This window comes from Protopterus annectens, chromosome 3.part1 (assembly GCF_019279795.1).
Source record: "Protopterus annectens isolate FY-2018-M chromosome 3.part1, PAN1.0, whole genome shotgun sequence".
Lineage (NCBI taxonomy): Eukaryota > Metazoa > Chordata > Ceratodontiformes > Protopteridae > Protopterus > Protopterus annectens.
Window position 1 is genome coordinate 170,983,870 of NC_056732.1, and position 16,787 is coordinate 171,000,656.

At 42.2% G+C, this 16,787-nt stretch overlaps 1 protein-coding gene across 9 annotated transcripts in view; it reads right to left on the reverse strand.

Annotated features, from left to right (window-relative positions):
* ARHGAP12 (Rho GTPase activating protein 12) overlaps positions 1 to 16,787 on the reverse strand; it is a 1,910,410-nt gene that overhangs the window by 631,702 nt on the left and 1,261,921 nt on the right. For all 9 annotated transcript variants that reach the window (XM_044066697.1, XM_044066699.1, XM_044066698.1 and 6 more), the window contains one exon: positions 2,286 to 2,360. In XM_044066697.1, the coding sequence (XP_043922632.1) occupies positions 2,286 to 2,360 (75 nt within the window). The remainder of the gene's footprint in view (positions 1 to 2,285; positions 2,361 to 16,787) is intronic.

Here is a 16,787-nt window from a genome sequence, read left to right on the forward strand (position 1 = left end):
TCTATTGTATTCAGAGTTTCATCAAGAAACATTGGTTACGTCGGAAGTCAGATTCAGAGTGGTCAGACATGGTGAAACATAGGTTGCAGACACAGTCTATGATCATTCTTAAGCTCTTCTGAATTTGCTTTTCTTAAATATACATATGTTTATTGATCTAACCAAATCCTTTCTTTCAGTCTTTCACAAAGTACATCTCAGTGAAACGCAGGCTAATGGCACGGACTCAAATGTTATGCAGTGGTTCTAAAACTACCTTATAAATTTGAATAATTAGGATTAAAACGGTGATCCGCGGCGGTGGTTATGCGGTAGCGTTGTCGCATCACAGTAAAACGCTGTCTGGTTCGATTCTCAGCTAGAGCGTCTTCTGTGTGGAGACATGCGTGAATGGGCGTACCTTCATTGAAGGTTGTGCGCCAGGGCTGGTAACTCTGCACATAAAACTCAACTACCAATTATTAGCGGACTGGAGTTCCACTGTAGCGACCCCTAACCGGGAAAAGCCGAAAGACACAAACAAGGATTAAAATGGTGATGGTTTATCCCCAGTATCTCAGGAGTTATTCATGGATCTACTCTGGAGCCTTTGTCTTTCACCATTTTCCAACCTTCCTAAAGTCAACATAAAGCTGTGAATACAGACTCAGATTATCTAATTTTATGGTAGCTACATAAAACTCCTGGAGATTTAATATAAAACCTTTCCAATAAGGACTGAAAACTACCTTTCAGCCATGCGTTCTGGTACATCCAAGTGTTTTTTCTCCATTATCGCTAAACTTTCTGAACTGCTTCACCTTGAGTCACTACTCAACAATCCCTCTACCCCCTTCACTCATCTTTTCCAGGCATGCTATTCAAGCTATAACCCAAATTAAGTATTAAAAATTTGCTGTAAAGCATTTCACTAAGGAAGACGGATTTCCCCCCAGTAAGGGAGTTCTTATTCTCATCTTGCAAAACAAACTCTACCTTACAGCTAGTGCATCCACCTTTACTTTAATTTACAGGCACTTCAGAACACAATTAATCAATATGTATGTGCAGTTCTCCTAGCAGGAGTATCCTGCCGTACCTTGGAAAAGTTGAATTGCACTTCCATATCTTTGTTTACAATTGAACCACAGTAGATATCACTAACTTGCAATAGCCTGCATTTTCATCTTCAAACACAAAATCCTGAATGTGGTTAATGGTTTGCACTTCTGATCTTTTTACCCTTTGATTTGGATATTATATGGGATTTGTTGTTGCCAATCTAATGTTTGTGGACACTGGGCTTAGATTTAGGCTCAGTGTTTCTAAAGTATAGCCAAACAATCGAGTTATGCTGTACTGACAAGGTCAGAAAAAGGCCAAAATATGGCATGTCTACAGCTAGTGGGGATTGTCTTTATTGGCTTGAATGTCCCGGTAAAGACTTAAATAATGGGCATTAGAAGCCACGAAGCTGAAACACCAACTTATCCTTAAGGGGTCATTTGCATATCCTATAGGCCACCACAAAGGAGGATTAAGGTATTACACAGTGAAGACTCTAGCTTGGCTTGGTCTTTCTTGCAGTTTTGGTTACTGAATATGTCATTGTGACCTTTTGTAAGTATTGGTTTCCTTGTCTAATTGTTACTATTTCATGGTACATCAAGGTTTGATAAAACGCACTGAACTCCTTGGTTAGAACACTCAATCAGTGGCTTCTGCAGCCGGTTTTCATGCCAGCTATTAATTCTTCCAACAGAAGGTGATTGGGGGATGACATTTTAGTCGAGAAATAAGTGCTTAGTTTGATACAGTTTATCATGGAGAACCAAAAAGTATGCAAGTGATTGCACGCACACGCAAGGTACAAGTAAGAATGTTTCTGAAATCCAAATATGGGGCTCTTGGTAATGTTTACTGTTACAGCAGGGCCATATCTTTTTGAAAATATAAAAATGTACCCTACAACATTTTCTGCTTGTGATTCCGTACCTTCCTAACTTATTTCAAATGAACTTTTATGGAGATAGAATATATACCAATCAGCAGTGTACCAAAACAAGGATACTACCACTGTACTACAGACGAAACATTATGGTAGCCAACAGCTTAATGGCTACTTTAAGTTTGGTCATTATATTCAGAACTTTAATGGTCAACTGATTGTTCATCCTCAAAGAAGGCGGCTGGCCATTACATAAAGATAGCCAGATATTAGAATTCCACATGTCAACCTAACTGCAGACTAATCCATCCTACTCTAATCACAGGCAAAATCAAGTTTCTGCAATGTGCATACTTACTGAGTTGGGTTGCTTTGGTGAGGGAGGTGATAGTTCACTGTCGGAAAAGATTTGCTTGGGTGTTGTTGGCGACTCCTACAACACAAAACAGCATTAATTCAGCTTCTGGCAAAATGAAAACACGAGCAATTAAGGCTAACAAAATTAAATAAAAGGACTTAAAAATTCATTTCTGTCTATGAGGTAAGACTTAGTAAAAAGGAAAGCTGTTGCTACCAGTGTAAAACTAGCCATTATCAAACTTTTTTTGTTATAATGTGGCCCACAAGCAGCTGACTCCACAAAAATGGAATACTTTTTGCCTGGAGCCTAATCACAAAGGTACAACTTAATACATACTATGACTTCATACCCTGCTATACTATTTCCATCTTAAACAACAAACACTTACTGGATACGTTTTTCTTGGTCTCTTTTTGCGCCCCTGCTGCCTGCCAATCATCTCCTTTCCAAACCCCATCACCTGAGGGTGAGGACCATCATGTAAGGTAGCCATAAGGGGTGATATGACATTTTTTATCTATTTTAGCCCTACCCCCCCCAGGGTGCACTTCCATGACAACCCCCTCTTCTGCTAGTGGCTGGCAATAGAAGGACTGTTCTGTCCACCCAGAGAAGACACTGCATGGTTGTTTCCTTGGTCTCCACCGGGGAAATCAACTAGTGCACAGCATGTACTCCAAAGCATGCACCCCCATCCTCCCTGTACCACTAGACACATGAGGTGCTCTCTGAACTCGAGACACTGTGTGTTCCAAAGCATGCACCCCCATCCTCACTGTACCACCAAACACATGACACTATTTGAACTCAGGTCACTGGGCCATAGTCAGATATTTATCCCTCTATGCCACTGGTGCAGGCACAATTACTAGATACTTTTTTAAAATGTCACAAATAAAACTGAAGGTATGTAAATCAGCCAGTAATCTCAGTTTCAGACTGGTCTTAAAACCACATTCCCCTCCCTGGACAGAAAAAATATGGTCCAATTAGCTAGTATACAGGCTTTCTTTAGATGCAATCAGTTATGGTTCTGGAACTCAACCATCAGAAAACACACATTTTTAAATTTTTTGGCATTTCAAAAGCCAGATTTTATTGCATACAACTTTACCTGCAACAATTTTGGTAAATGGATGGCACCACAATATTCAATACTCTTTTCATAACAGAACACACAGTTAACAGTATTACCAGAGAAAAAGTTACAAGTCTAGTCCATTCTAAACATTAATGCAGTCAGCATAACACAGTAAATGGAGTAAAAGAATTGATTAATACAATACCTCCTGACTCAACTTTTGTTCAAAAGATGAAATGTGCAATGATGCACATGCTCCAAGTCCTTGATTACAGCATGCTGCAAATGTGACCCTCTATCAACCATGCAGCAAGCTTGGAATTTGTTACACTTAGTAGAGAGATACAAAAAACACTGTCTAATGCATGGCGAGCATACATTTCAAATATGAATTTTTTACTTCAATTTTAGCCTTACTCCTTCTGGATTTATGTTTATGGGTACATACTACATATTTAACAGAGATTAAATACATAAAGTAAGCTTATATAAAAACGTAAGCTAAAGCTATATAAAGTTTTACTACCACTAACTACATAAAGTCTAGTACACAAAGACTTCTATTGGGAAAAGAATGTGCTCCGCTTTCTAACCCTGTGTTATGATTTTAATACTTGGAGGTTGAGAGGTGTGATGGTGATCGTAGGAACTTTGTTTCCCATAAAAAGTTTTGCATTTGTCTTAATTCAATTTATTCTGCAATTGCAAGTTTTGCTTTTTTGTAGTGAACAACACAAACTAAAGAATCCTGTGATGAAATCAAATTTTTGATTCAGTTCCCTTCAAACTGTAGACCACCACAATGATCAAACTTTAAAACAGAACATTTTAAAATGTTGAATTATGGATCATAGGAGATCACTAGGCTAATGGCCTTGGGGGCTTTACAAGCCTAGCCAAGAGCTTATCCCCAAAAATGAAACCACAGTCAGCACCTGTCGCCCCTGTCAATGAGGGACACAGGTGGACCCCTAGGACAAATTTGTAGTTTTCCCTCCACCCTTCAAGGCTGTGCCTGAAGACAATCAGCGTCATACTCCGACATGTATGGGGCACCTCTGGGAGACAAACTTGTCTCTCCGGCAGGTTTTGTTGATGTTGTATATTAGGTTCAGGCTTATTGATTGGGCAATGCGCAAAAAAGTTAGACTTACAGATATGGAACATCTCTAGTAGGGCAGGGTCCGAGATTGCCTTGTAGGTGAGACACAGATCATGTCTGAGAAATCTGTATACCGAGTAGAGTGATAGTGACTTGAGCCTATCCACATAGGTCAGGTGTTGGAGGCCATGGATTCTGTTTGTGAGGTATTTCTGTGGCCTTTCCAGTTGCTGTAGATGTTTGGAGAGGTACATACCAATCAGGACGTTATACTCAATTATTGGTCTAATGAGGGAGGAGCATAAAGAGATAATAACCTTTTTTTCTGGATGCAATCCCTTTACTTATAAAAGGCTTTTCTGACCACTCCTGCTACATGATGGTCAAATGTGAAATTTTTTTCAACCTGAGTACCCAGGTCTCTCACCACAGGTTGTGTGCTTAGGGGGGGGTGCCATTGATGTGGTAATCAGTAATGGCAGTGTTTTTACCAGATATGATACTTTTTTTGTGTTTAACTTGAGGCCATAACTTTGGCACCAGTCACTTGTTGCTGTGAGAACCTATTGCAGTATGTTAACATCATTTGGGGAGTCAATGACAGCACCCAAATTACAGTCATCTGCAAACTTGGTCAGCCACAGGCCTTTTGTCTTTGCCTGGACCTCTGAGAAGTAGATGCCAAACAGAACCGATCCTAGGACAGATCCCTGAGAAACATCACTAGTGACAGGTCCGCTATCGGAGGTGGAGGCGCCTATTTTGACTTTGTGGGTCCTGTCAGTGAGCCAGTTGGCCACCCACCTGATCAGACAGGGATTTACACCAAGTTTTGTTAGCTTTTCGATAATGCCTGAGTGGGGGACTGCATCAAAGGCCTTGGCCAAGTCAAGGTAAGCTGTATGTACTGACTTTCTCTCATCCAGGGCCTTGGCGACAGTCTCAGAGAAATCAACCTGATTCAACAGGCAAGATCTGCCTTTGACGAATCCGAACTGGGTGGAGTCAAGTGCTTGGAGATTGCCTATGTCCTTGTTTATGAAATCCATAATAATACGCTCCAAGGCTTTACAAATAAGACTTGTTAAGTTAATGGGGTGAGTGTTTCCAGGGTCAGTAGTGGCACCACCTTTGTGCAGAGGGATGACAATGGCAGTTCTCCACTCTGCTGGAATGAAGCCTGTACTTAAGCTGTGGTTGAATAGGGTGCTCTATGGCGAAGCTAGTTCTTGCTGAAGATAGTGAAGAATACAGCCTGGGATACTATCAGGTCCTATGGAAGCTGTATTCTTTGCCTTGGACAGGGCCTTTAACAATTGATCAACGGAAATGTGAGGCGCGGTACAAGTATTAGGGATGTCAAAAAGACCTTTTGGGGGGACAGGGGGTGAAGTTTGCATTGAACCTATCTACTAGCAGGTTGGCTAAGTCAACAGGAACAGTGTAAGCGATGCCATTGAGTACTAATTCGGAACAAACCTGGGCTTTGCCATGGTGGTTCCTGACGTAACTGAAGACTTTGTGGTTTCCCTTCGTTTCAGAGGCTAGTATACATAACTTGTAAATGAAAAGTTGCTTTGTGCCTGGTATGCACAAATGTTTGCATGGCACCCAATACATACAAAGCAAGCTCTACAGGAATAAAACCCTAATCAGAAGGCATGAAGATTACTTGGTGGCTTGATTGCTTGCAGCTTAGCAGTGGCAGGGAGTAACAAATATCAGCTCGTCCCTGGCTTTGGCACCTACTGGATAGAAAGTTGCATGGTGTGCAACAGATGGGTCAGGACATTTCTTTAGTAGCTTTTATGGGATGTTTGTGGGAATGTGCACAACCATGGGAGAAGGCACTACAGGCCCTCAGATCTGTGACCTGCCCATCAACCTTTGCAGGAGAGGGATTAGGGTTAAAAGAAGAAAGCCCACTAATGGCTATCTACATGATTACCTCCTATGATCAGTTCTCGCCAACTGCAGGAAGGTTGACAGCTGACAGACAGCAAGGCATATAAAAATTTTAAAAGTTTTTATTAATGTTTATAATTATGTCAGTCTCTGAAGTCCTGGGTTTCTCTACTTAATATGGTCTTTGCCCATTCTCAGTTGTTAGTCTTTTTTTATTCTCCCAAGTACATATGCAGCCACAGACATGAATGTAACAAAGTAAAACAGAAGCTACTGACATAAACATGGTGATTCAACTGCACTGTTGAAACAATGGCAGAAAGCCATTTGACAGGTAGGTGACTAAGTTAAGCCCTGACCTTCTGCAAAACTTAGCATCAATGCCACAGAAAGAACTTCTGGCTGTTTTTTTCTTTACAATAGTCTACTTATAATCTGCTAAATCATTCTGAAATTAGTTCTCAAGCAGTAACTAAAGAGCAGCAATACTTATACAAAGGAAGCAGAGGGAGCAACTAGGAAGAGGGACAATTTTTTTTTAAGAAACTGGAAAAAAACTTTGGATACTTGCTGCCAGTTCTTTTTCTAAAGCCTCTACATGCAGTAGCATGGTGACAAAACTACTTTGGAAGTGCTGTTTGTCTGTAAAGTCTACATGACGGCATTGAGGATACTTCATCAAAATTATATTCAAATAATTTTATTCTGAGAAACACCATTCAAAATGGCACTTTCTATGGTGTTTCCTAGTGAATGGGACATGACGCAAGCTGAACTCGCATCCTAGTACTAAGGCTAGCAAAGATTCTATGAAGTCTTCAACAAAGATTCTGCCTGCAACATCATCTTGACACTAAGTAGCCAACTACAGGAGGCCTGGATAATACCTCTCAACTGTCCAGATTTCCAAAGAATGTCCGATTTTTGCCTCACAGGTTTGGTCTGTTCCTCATAAAATTTGTGGTTTTCTTGCAAATCATTGAGGACTGAAGTAACTAAATTATACTAAATGACAAACACTTGAGTTTCAGATTTCATGTCTTTCAGAAAATACATAATTCAAAGCCTGCTATTCTAGAAACTTTTAAGTTTATAGGAGCAATATTTAAAACCTGTCCCTGTTTTTGGGCCTGTGTACCCCCATTATTTCAACCTTTGTCCAGTTTCTTGCACTGAAAGGTTGAGAGGTATGGCCTGGATGGGGACAGGGCGACCAAGCAGTTCTAGGATGTAGCCTTTTTTTTTTTTTTTAAGGCTGCAGTCATATTTGACAATATTTGGGACACACTTGCCTCAAGTGGCAACTTGCTAATTTTCAGCAAACTTAGATAACTAGCTCCCATGGAGAATTCCCTGTCTGCCAGCATACTTGCCACCGGAGAGACTTAACAACTAGAGCCAACGCCACCTGACATTCGGTGTTTTCCTCTGTCTACAAGGACGTCACTATGTCTTGGAGCCAAAGAAAGTAGAGGAGAGACCAAACAGGGTAGGTGTACACAGCTTTATCTGTAGACAGCACATCACCTCTTTTGGAACTCAAATTCTTCTCCCTAAAGAGTACACCCAGAATAGCCTGCTGACAGTGATGTACTCCAGTAGCTCCTACCCTACCAACCTTATCATAATTTTTCAAAGATAAATGGGCTCTATGAAAACCAGCTGATGATACTCCACTAATACTTTCACAACAGACTAACTCCAGACTCACGGAAGTCACAAAGACTTTTTAGTATTTGATTTGCTAGACGGGAGCAAAGATGGGCATGTAAAATGCTAAGGTGAGAGCCCTCAAGCCTAAACTGAAGGAAGAGAAAATTATTTTGCCCTATTTACCGGTCTGAATTTAGTCTATACAGGTGTAGCCAAATGAAAAACTGCATAAAAGGTGGCCCTTAGATATTTAAAAAGTTTGCTGTACAATTTGGAGGGGGGGGGGCTACAAAGCATGGACACCAATAACTCAATTATACTGATGCTTCTTTGCTGAAAAGATAGCATCCTTTAATACAAAGAACAGGCTGACTAAGGCACCTCCTCCACATACCAAATTACAGACACACTCGCGTCAAGAGAAAAGGAAGAGGAACCACTGTCCAAACCACAAAGTACGTTATTGGGGTGAGGGTCCCAAAATGCATGTAACCTGGGCTGAGTGCTGACAAAAATGAGATATCATCCCTGCACAGCTTAAAGAGATGGACAACCTTCTACTCTGTTTCCTCAAGCCCAAGAGCTAGATTTAGATAGGTGTCTTGGACCACTAACATCTAGCAGAGCTGATTGAACCCCTTCCACAATTTAACCATGAGAATATCAATGACTGTTATGTTTAGGAGTGAACTCTTTGGAACTAAGGGTGAGAAGATGGCATACTGCAGTGTATTTGCATCAGGCAGTACTCGCAGATCATGAGCTCTTTCACTTGCGTAGTCATCTTCCATGTAAATGATTTTACAAGATCACTGCTGCAGGTGCAATCAAAAACTTAGCAGTGAAAGGAAAGACAGATCAGCCTTAGTTCAGCTGAGAGTGAAGGCAGCAGACCCCCTGCAACTAAACTCAATTTCACAGACACATTTTTTGGGGGGATAGGGGTTAAGAGAACACTGCATAAGCCCGACCATTGGTGCACTCAGGCATAGGATGAGAAGTTAGGCCTCATGTCTCATTTCCAGTAGTAGATGATAGGGTGCTATCTTTTCATTATGTATCCAGATTTGATGGATACAAATGCAAAAAAGAAAAGCTCACCACTAAGAAAGTTTTAGAGGCAGACAGTGAAAAGGTACACTTTAACAGAAGTGTCAATTAAGGTTGGTCATTTTTACACCCTTATCTTGAGTCTTTCTGGCTCCTTTTTTTTGGAATCAAGCAAGGGATCTTGGCAGCCCTCCATTTTTACCAGTCTGTGAGCACTAACACAGGCCAAAAGCTTATGAACATGCTTTTCATGAACAGTCCTGTAAAGTATTCCATCTGTAATACCCATGACGTCTACACCATTTTGAACATTTGGAGTGCACAGATAACTGCCATCATCTCTAAAATGGATATACTTTGTTTCATCTTACTGGTTTCAACATGCATAAGACTTCAGAGCTCATGTGTGCACTTCCTGGGCCAATTCTGATGAAGTTTTCATCAACAATTATACCCCCAGAGGTTGACAAATGACATCCATGGATTAGCCATCACCAGAGAAGCCCACCATTTGAACTCTTTGAGGACAGATGGTACAAATGCAAGGACATTCTCCAGTGACTGGATATACCTAGAGCACCACAGGATTTTCGTCTAGCAGTTAGCACATTCGATCGAGCTGAGCTATTAACAGGCTGCTTTCTGTGGGTGGGGGTTTGACTGGGGGTTTGATTTGGTCATCCTCAACTTCCAGACTGCAACTCTGAACAAGTCACATAACCAGACAAATCTCTTGGGCAGAGTCTGAAAAAGGTCCATGTGGATCAATGTGCTCTTCAAGTTAAATTCAAATATAAAAACAAAAACAAATAAACAGAAAAAAAAAGAGAGAGAAGCCTGGCTGGAACCATGTGGAGGATTGTAGGCTAACTTGTACCTTGCTGTCTTTACAATGGCGCTTCTTGACAAACAAGTCTTCATTTCTACTTGAAAGAAGGCATTTGGCAAAGTCTTTTTTTTTGGGGGGGGGGCAGTCTGTCTTCTTGGTTTCCAAGACTGCTCCTAGAAAAGTCTAAATGTTTTTTGGGGGGGGGACCAGATTTCTGGCAGTTCATAGAGAACCTTAGGATTTTGTTAGACATAATATGGTGTAGTCCAGGGCTTTTAAAGGCAATTCCTGGGAGGTCAGCAGGATCAAAATGTCATCCAAGAAGAGGTAATTCTAAACTCAGAGGTCAGCAAATAATGGGCTTTAGCATTTTGTGAACATGCTGGGAAAATGGCCAGTCCATAACACAAGGATGTGAAAAGGAAATGCTGTGCCAACAGGATTCTAAACTCCCAGCTGTTTAAGCTATGCAGATAAGCCTCTTTCATATCTAAAGCGATCAAGAAAGCATCTAATAATGGTAAGGAAGAAGGGACAAAAAGATTAACATCTTAAAACTCTTTAACCACCATAAATGTTCTTAACTTGGAGGTCTAAATGGTGTTTCTAATGTCCGTTTCTCCTGGTGACCACACAGTCTGGAGTAAAATCCTGCCCCCAGCTTTATTAGCAGAACAAACCTTTCTACTGAAGAGAGTATTTGGTCTAGGATAGGCCCCTGTGAAGGCCACCTGATCTGGAAGCATGAAGACATCCCCATGAAGATGGGAAAGGATCCAAGTATGACTTTTGTAACATGAAGCAATGAGCTCCCTCATCTACAGCATGAACCACTTGTTTCCGAAGGAGGAAAATACCTGACATTCAGGGCAGGTAGGGGATAGGTCAAGTGAGGCATACCCTCTTGGCTGGGGAAACCATTTCTTTTGTCCTTACTTGACTGCCTATCTTGGCCTCTACATCTTCACCACTACCTCTTCTCAAAGGCCCCTTTTGTGTGAACTATTCAGTGTGGGAGTGTTTCTCATTAAATGGCCACTGCTTGGTTGGAAAAAGTACAGTTTTGTACCTACCATAAATGTAGATGTTCGAGGATCCCATTGCTGCAGTCCTTACTATTGGGTATAGTCCGCATCCAGTCGGCCCGAATACCAGAGTATAAGGCTGACGTCGGTCAGGGCGCATTAGACTGACGTCAGTACGTCAGGGTACTAATGCGCATGACCGACGTCATATCCTCAGTCTTTTCTTGCCCCAGATGTCAGAAGACCCTAAAAAGACAAGGCCCAAAATACCTGCACCAAAAATATGTACAATATATACAAGAATATATACAAAAATATAAGCATGTAACCTCACCTACACAACCACCCCTAAACACAGAGGCAAGGAGGGAGGGTAAATTGGACTGCAGCAATGGGATCCTCGAACATCTACATTTATGGTAGGTACAAAACTGTACTATGTTCTTCGTTCCCCATTGCTGCAGTCCTTACTATTGGGTAGAATCCCAAAGCAGAGGTAAGGGAGGCTGGCAAATCATAAAGAAGCAGGAGCTGACAACATGCCTTGCAAAACAGCTGTGGCAAAACCAGCCCTAGACTTGAGTAGATAGGAAGGTGATAATGCTTAGAGAAAGTATGCACTGAACTCCAAGTAGCTGCTTCCAAAATATCCTTAGTTGCCACCCCTTAGAAATGCTGTTGAAGTGGCAGTAGCCCTAGTGGAATGAGGCCTAATCCCAGCTGGAATCTCCTTGCCATGATGGGAATAACAAAATGCAATGCAAAAGCCAATCCACCTAGAAATAGTTTGTTTTGACACAGGCTTGCCCTGTGAATTCAAAGCAAAAGAAACAAACAATTGCTGAGACTGCCTAAAATCCTTAGTCCTGCTTAAATAATAACGCAATTGCCTGTGTACATCTAAAGTGTGCAAAATCTTTTCCCCTTTATTTTGGGGGTCTGCATAAAAAGTAGGCAAATGAATAGTTTGGTTTAAAGCCACACTAGAAACCACCTTAGGCATAAAGGAAGGATTAGTACGTAATGATACCCTATCCTTATGGAAAATCAAAAATGGCTCTACTGCCATAAGGGCCTGCAACTCAGACACCCTTCTTGCAGAAGTAATAGCCAACAGAAAAGCAGTCTTCCATGACAAGTATTTCAATTCAGCAGTAGCCGCAGGCTCAAAAGGTTGTAGAGTAAGTTTTTCCAACACAAAATTGAGATCCCAAGCAGGAGTAGGAGCTCTACGTGGGGGTCTTATATTCTTTGCCCCTCTAAGAAACTGCTTGAACAAAGGATGCGAAAACAATGGTGGGTCACAATCATAGTGAGCTGAAATTGCTGCAGCATGAATCTTAATGGAAGAGAAGGACAAACCTTTGTCCAATAACTCAGTAAGGTATTGAAGAGCCACACTCAAATTAGGCTCAGAAACCTGCAAATTCTTTGCTGTACTCCAAAATAAAAATCTCTTCCATTTTTCTGCGTACACTTTCCTTGTACTAGGTCTTCTAGCTTCCATAATCACATTTAAAACTTGTCGAGGAAGTTGAGACCTGCTGTGTTTCAACACAGAATATGCCAGGCTGTTAGATGAAGAGAGTGAAGCTTGACATTGAGCAGATGACCATCCTTCTGAGATAACAGATGAGGAATCAGAGGTAAAGGCCATGGAGGCTTCCTTACCAGACTCCGTAGTAGTGGGTACCAGTGTTGCCGAGGCCAATCTGGAGCTATCAAAATCATCCTTGGCCTGTCTTGTCTGACCTTTAATAGTACCTTTGGAAGAAGAGGCAGAGGAGGAAAGGCATACACATGAAGGTTTTTCCAACTGAAAGACAGAGCATCCACTTTCCAAGCTGTGTGATGAAACCCCTTTGTGCAATACTGTGGCAGCTGGTGGTTTAGTGGAGAAGCGAACAGATCTATGTCTGGAGTTCCCCATGACACTGTCAATTTTTGAAATACATGAAGATCCAGTTTCCACTCGTGGGGATCCATGATTTGTCTGCTTAACACATCTGCTAAGGAGTTCTGTGCTCCCGGCAGAAACCTTGCCTGAAGAGTTAGTTGCAAGCTTAGCGCAGCCTCCCATAAAATCATTGCTTGCCTGCATAGAGGATAAGAATGTGTTCCCCCTTGCTTGTTGATGTACCACATGACAGTTGTGTTGTCTGTTAGAATCAACACCTGCCCTGGAAGAAGTAACTCCTTGAAAGCCATTAATGCAAACTGGACTGCTAACATCTCCTTCATGTTGATATGTAGATGCTGTAGTCTGGCAGGCCACTTGTCTTGTATCCACTTTCCATTTAGATGAGCTCCCAAGCAATGTCCGAGGCATCTGTCGTTAAAACCTGACTCGCCTCTGGCCGGGTCACAGAGAGTCCCTTGTTTAGGTGACATTCCTCAGCCCACCACAAAAATTCTTTTTGAAGGCAAGGTATTATTTGAATGACAGTGTCCAAATCCTGGCAGTGCTGTGTCCATACACTTTGAGATACCATTGTAGCTTCCTCATATGCAGTTTGGCATTGGGAAGCACCAGAATACAAGATGCCATGAACCCTAATGCTTGAAGGACTGTCCTTGCAGTCAGCACGGACTGATGAGATAGTTGATGGAAGTAAAGTGATAGACTCTTTTGTTTGTCCGGGGTTAAAAAGGCCATCTGGGCTGCTGTATTCAGTCTCACACCCAGAAAGCACATGTCTTGAGAGGGTACTAGACTGGACTTTATTTCGTTCACAGAATACCCTAGGCATCTTAGCACTGCTATAACATGTTCCAGATGCTGTAGAAGGTCTTCCTTTTCTTGAGCCAGAATCAGGCAGTCGTCCAAGTAAGGATAGATTTGAATTCCTTGAAGCCTGAAGTAAGCTATCACTGGAGCCAGAACCTTTGTGAATACTCTGGGCAGTAGATAAGCCAAAGGGCAATGCAGAGAACTGATAATGAGAATTTCCAGCTCGAAACCGCAGATACTTCCTGCAACTTAGCCTTATAGGCACATGAAGGTAAGCTTCCTTGAGATCTAAAGTTACCATCCAGTGATCTTTGCCCAGCAGAGGTAAAAGCTGTTGTAACGTCAACATCTTGAACTTGGGAATGTCCAGAAAAGTGTTGAGGAGAGATAAATCCAAAATTGGTCTCCACGTGTTCCCCTTCTTTGGTACTAGGAACAGGCGAGAATAAAATCCTAGGCCCCTTTCTGATACAGGGACTGGCTGAATGGCCCCTATCTGGAGTAACTGAGAAACTTGCTTGTGAGCCTCTTTTCTTTGTGGAGGAGGAACGTCTGGCATGCCTTTGAAAGGGGCATTGTATGGAAATAAAATCTGTAACCGTGGTGAATGATATCCAACACCCATTTGTCTTGAGTAATTAAATCCCAATTTTCTTTGAAAAGAGACAGTCTTCCTCCCAAAGGAGCTGCCAGGCGGAATCTACTGGCAGCTGAAAAGACAGGTCATTGGGTCTGTTTACGAAAGGACTGACCCCTGCCCTCACCAGAAGTCTGAGCAGGTGAATTCCCTGTTCTAGGCCTAAAGAACCTTGAGCCCTGCCCCTACCACGTCTAGACCTACCCCTAGACTGGGAATCATAAGCAGGATATGTCCACCCCTTAGCAGGCCAATTTCTACTAAACTTCGGTGGCTGCACCTGCAAAAATCTTTAACAGTTTGCATAGACTTAGCTTTGTCCTCCATTTTCTTTAAAACTGCTTCCACAGGCGATCCAAACAACACATCAGACTGTAAAGGAGCATCCAAAATCCTTGTCTTAACATGCTCAGCTAAATTCTGATCCTTCAACCAGGCATGCCTGCGAAGAACAGAACTAGTAGCAGCCACCCTCGAGGAGGCCTGTACAGCATCAAAACCACATTGCAAAGAATGCTTACCCACTTGTTCAGACACATGAACCAAATCCAGCAACTCTTTACACTCAATACCTTCCGCCAAAGCATCCACCTTAGATTTCAATTGTGAAAGGAGATAATTCTGACATTTTAGCATGTGAAACTGACAATTCAATGCTCTCATGGCTAGAGTGGAAGAAGTATACACTTTCTTTCCCCACCTATCCAAAGCCCTTGTCTCTTTATCAGTGGGAACAGGATTTTTAATCACAGAAGCTTTAACACCTTTAGGCCCTTGAGAAATAGTTTCTGGGTCCGCCCTAGGGCTCTTAAACAAATACTTATGAGCTTCGGGCACCCTATAATACCTATCAGGCTTAACAGGAGCAGGAGGCAAAGAGTCAGGGTTCAGGAAGCCTCTGCAAAAACATCTTCCACCACATTCAACACAGGAGGAATAGCTAAGGGCCTATGCTGGGGTAAAAACAAGAATTCCCTAAGCCTTTTCCTGGAATCAGAGTAATCCTGGCCTTCCCATTTAAAGTGCTCCCTCATGGAATGCAGAGTCTCTGAAAATGAGAAATCCTCAGGAGGAGAAGCTGTAGGAGTGGAATCATCCACATCAGAATCAGAATAAGTAGGATACTCCTGCAAGTCTTCCGCAGAAGACTCTGAAGCCTCTGAACACTGTTCAAAACTATCAAACTCGGTTCCACCCTAGGCCTCTTATCAGGCGGGGCATAGAACCTCTAATCATAGTAATCAAATCTTCTGCCATTTTAAGCATATGTTTCTTAGGTACAGAACCCGAAATGCTAGGAGAAGCCCCCACTGAAGCTGAAGTAGGCCTACCTCTCAAAGAAGTTTTGGCAACAGAAGGAGAGGCTCTAACTACCTTGGGAAGAGAGGGAAGAACAGTCACCTGAGAAGCCCCCTCAGCCTGGCCTACCTCCTGAGAAGGCACATCCTGTAACAGTAAAGTTTCTGCCTGGGACTCCATGGAAACTCCTGGCAAAACCTCTGGCTCCACTGAGCCTTCTAAAGAACCGACGTCCGGGACTGCCGGTTCATCAACCCTAGGCTTCGCTGTTTTGTCCTTGCGCTTCTTGGACGAAGCTGGCGTCGGAGCATCTGACGGCATTTTATAATTGCAACGCTTCCCAAACACTAACCTGGCACAGTCTAACCTCCTCTTAATAGTGCGTTTGTTAAACCTAGCACAAGAGCGGCAACCAACAACGTCGTGCTCAGGCCCTAAACAAGGTATACACAAGGTATGGTAATCCCTATGAGGTATCTGTTTCCCACAAGAAATACAGTTATTCACTTTTTCTGACATCCGGTAAAATACTGAGGCAAGAAAAAACCAAAATGTTCCCCAACGGGGTACTTAGCCAACTCTGTTTCGGTCTGAAACTCCGGTTTCGGAAATATTTCAGAACGCCAACCTGCACTCGCAAAATTGCTTCTGCATCGGACCATGCGGCAAAAAAGACTGAGGATATGACGTCGGTCATGCGCATTAGTACCCTGACGTACTGACGTCAGTCTAATGCGCCCTGACCGACGTCAGCCTTATACTCTGGTATTCGGGCCGACTGGATGCGGACTATACCCAATAGTAAGGACTGCAGCAATGGGGAACGAAGAACATTTAATATATTTACAGTGGATATAAAAAGTGTACACACCCCTGTTAAAATACAAGGTTTTTGTGATATAAAAAAATGAGGCCACAATAAATCATTTCAAAACTTTTCCGACCTTTAACATGACCTATAACCTGTACAATTAAATTGAAAAACAAACAAATCTGTTAGGGGAAAAAAATATAAAAAATAAAGAATGTACAATAAGCTGGTTGCATAAGTCTGCACACCCTTAAACTAATACTTTGCTGAAGCACCTTTTGATTTAATTACAGCATTCAGTCTTCTTGGGTAGGAGTCTATCAGCATGGCACATCTTGACTTGGCAATATTTGCCCACTCTTCCTTGCAAAAGTGC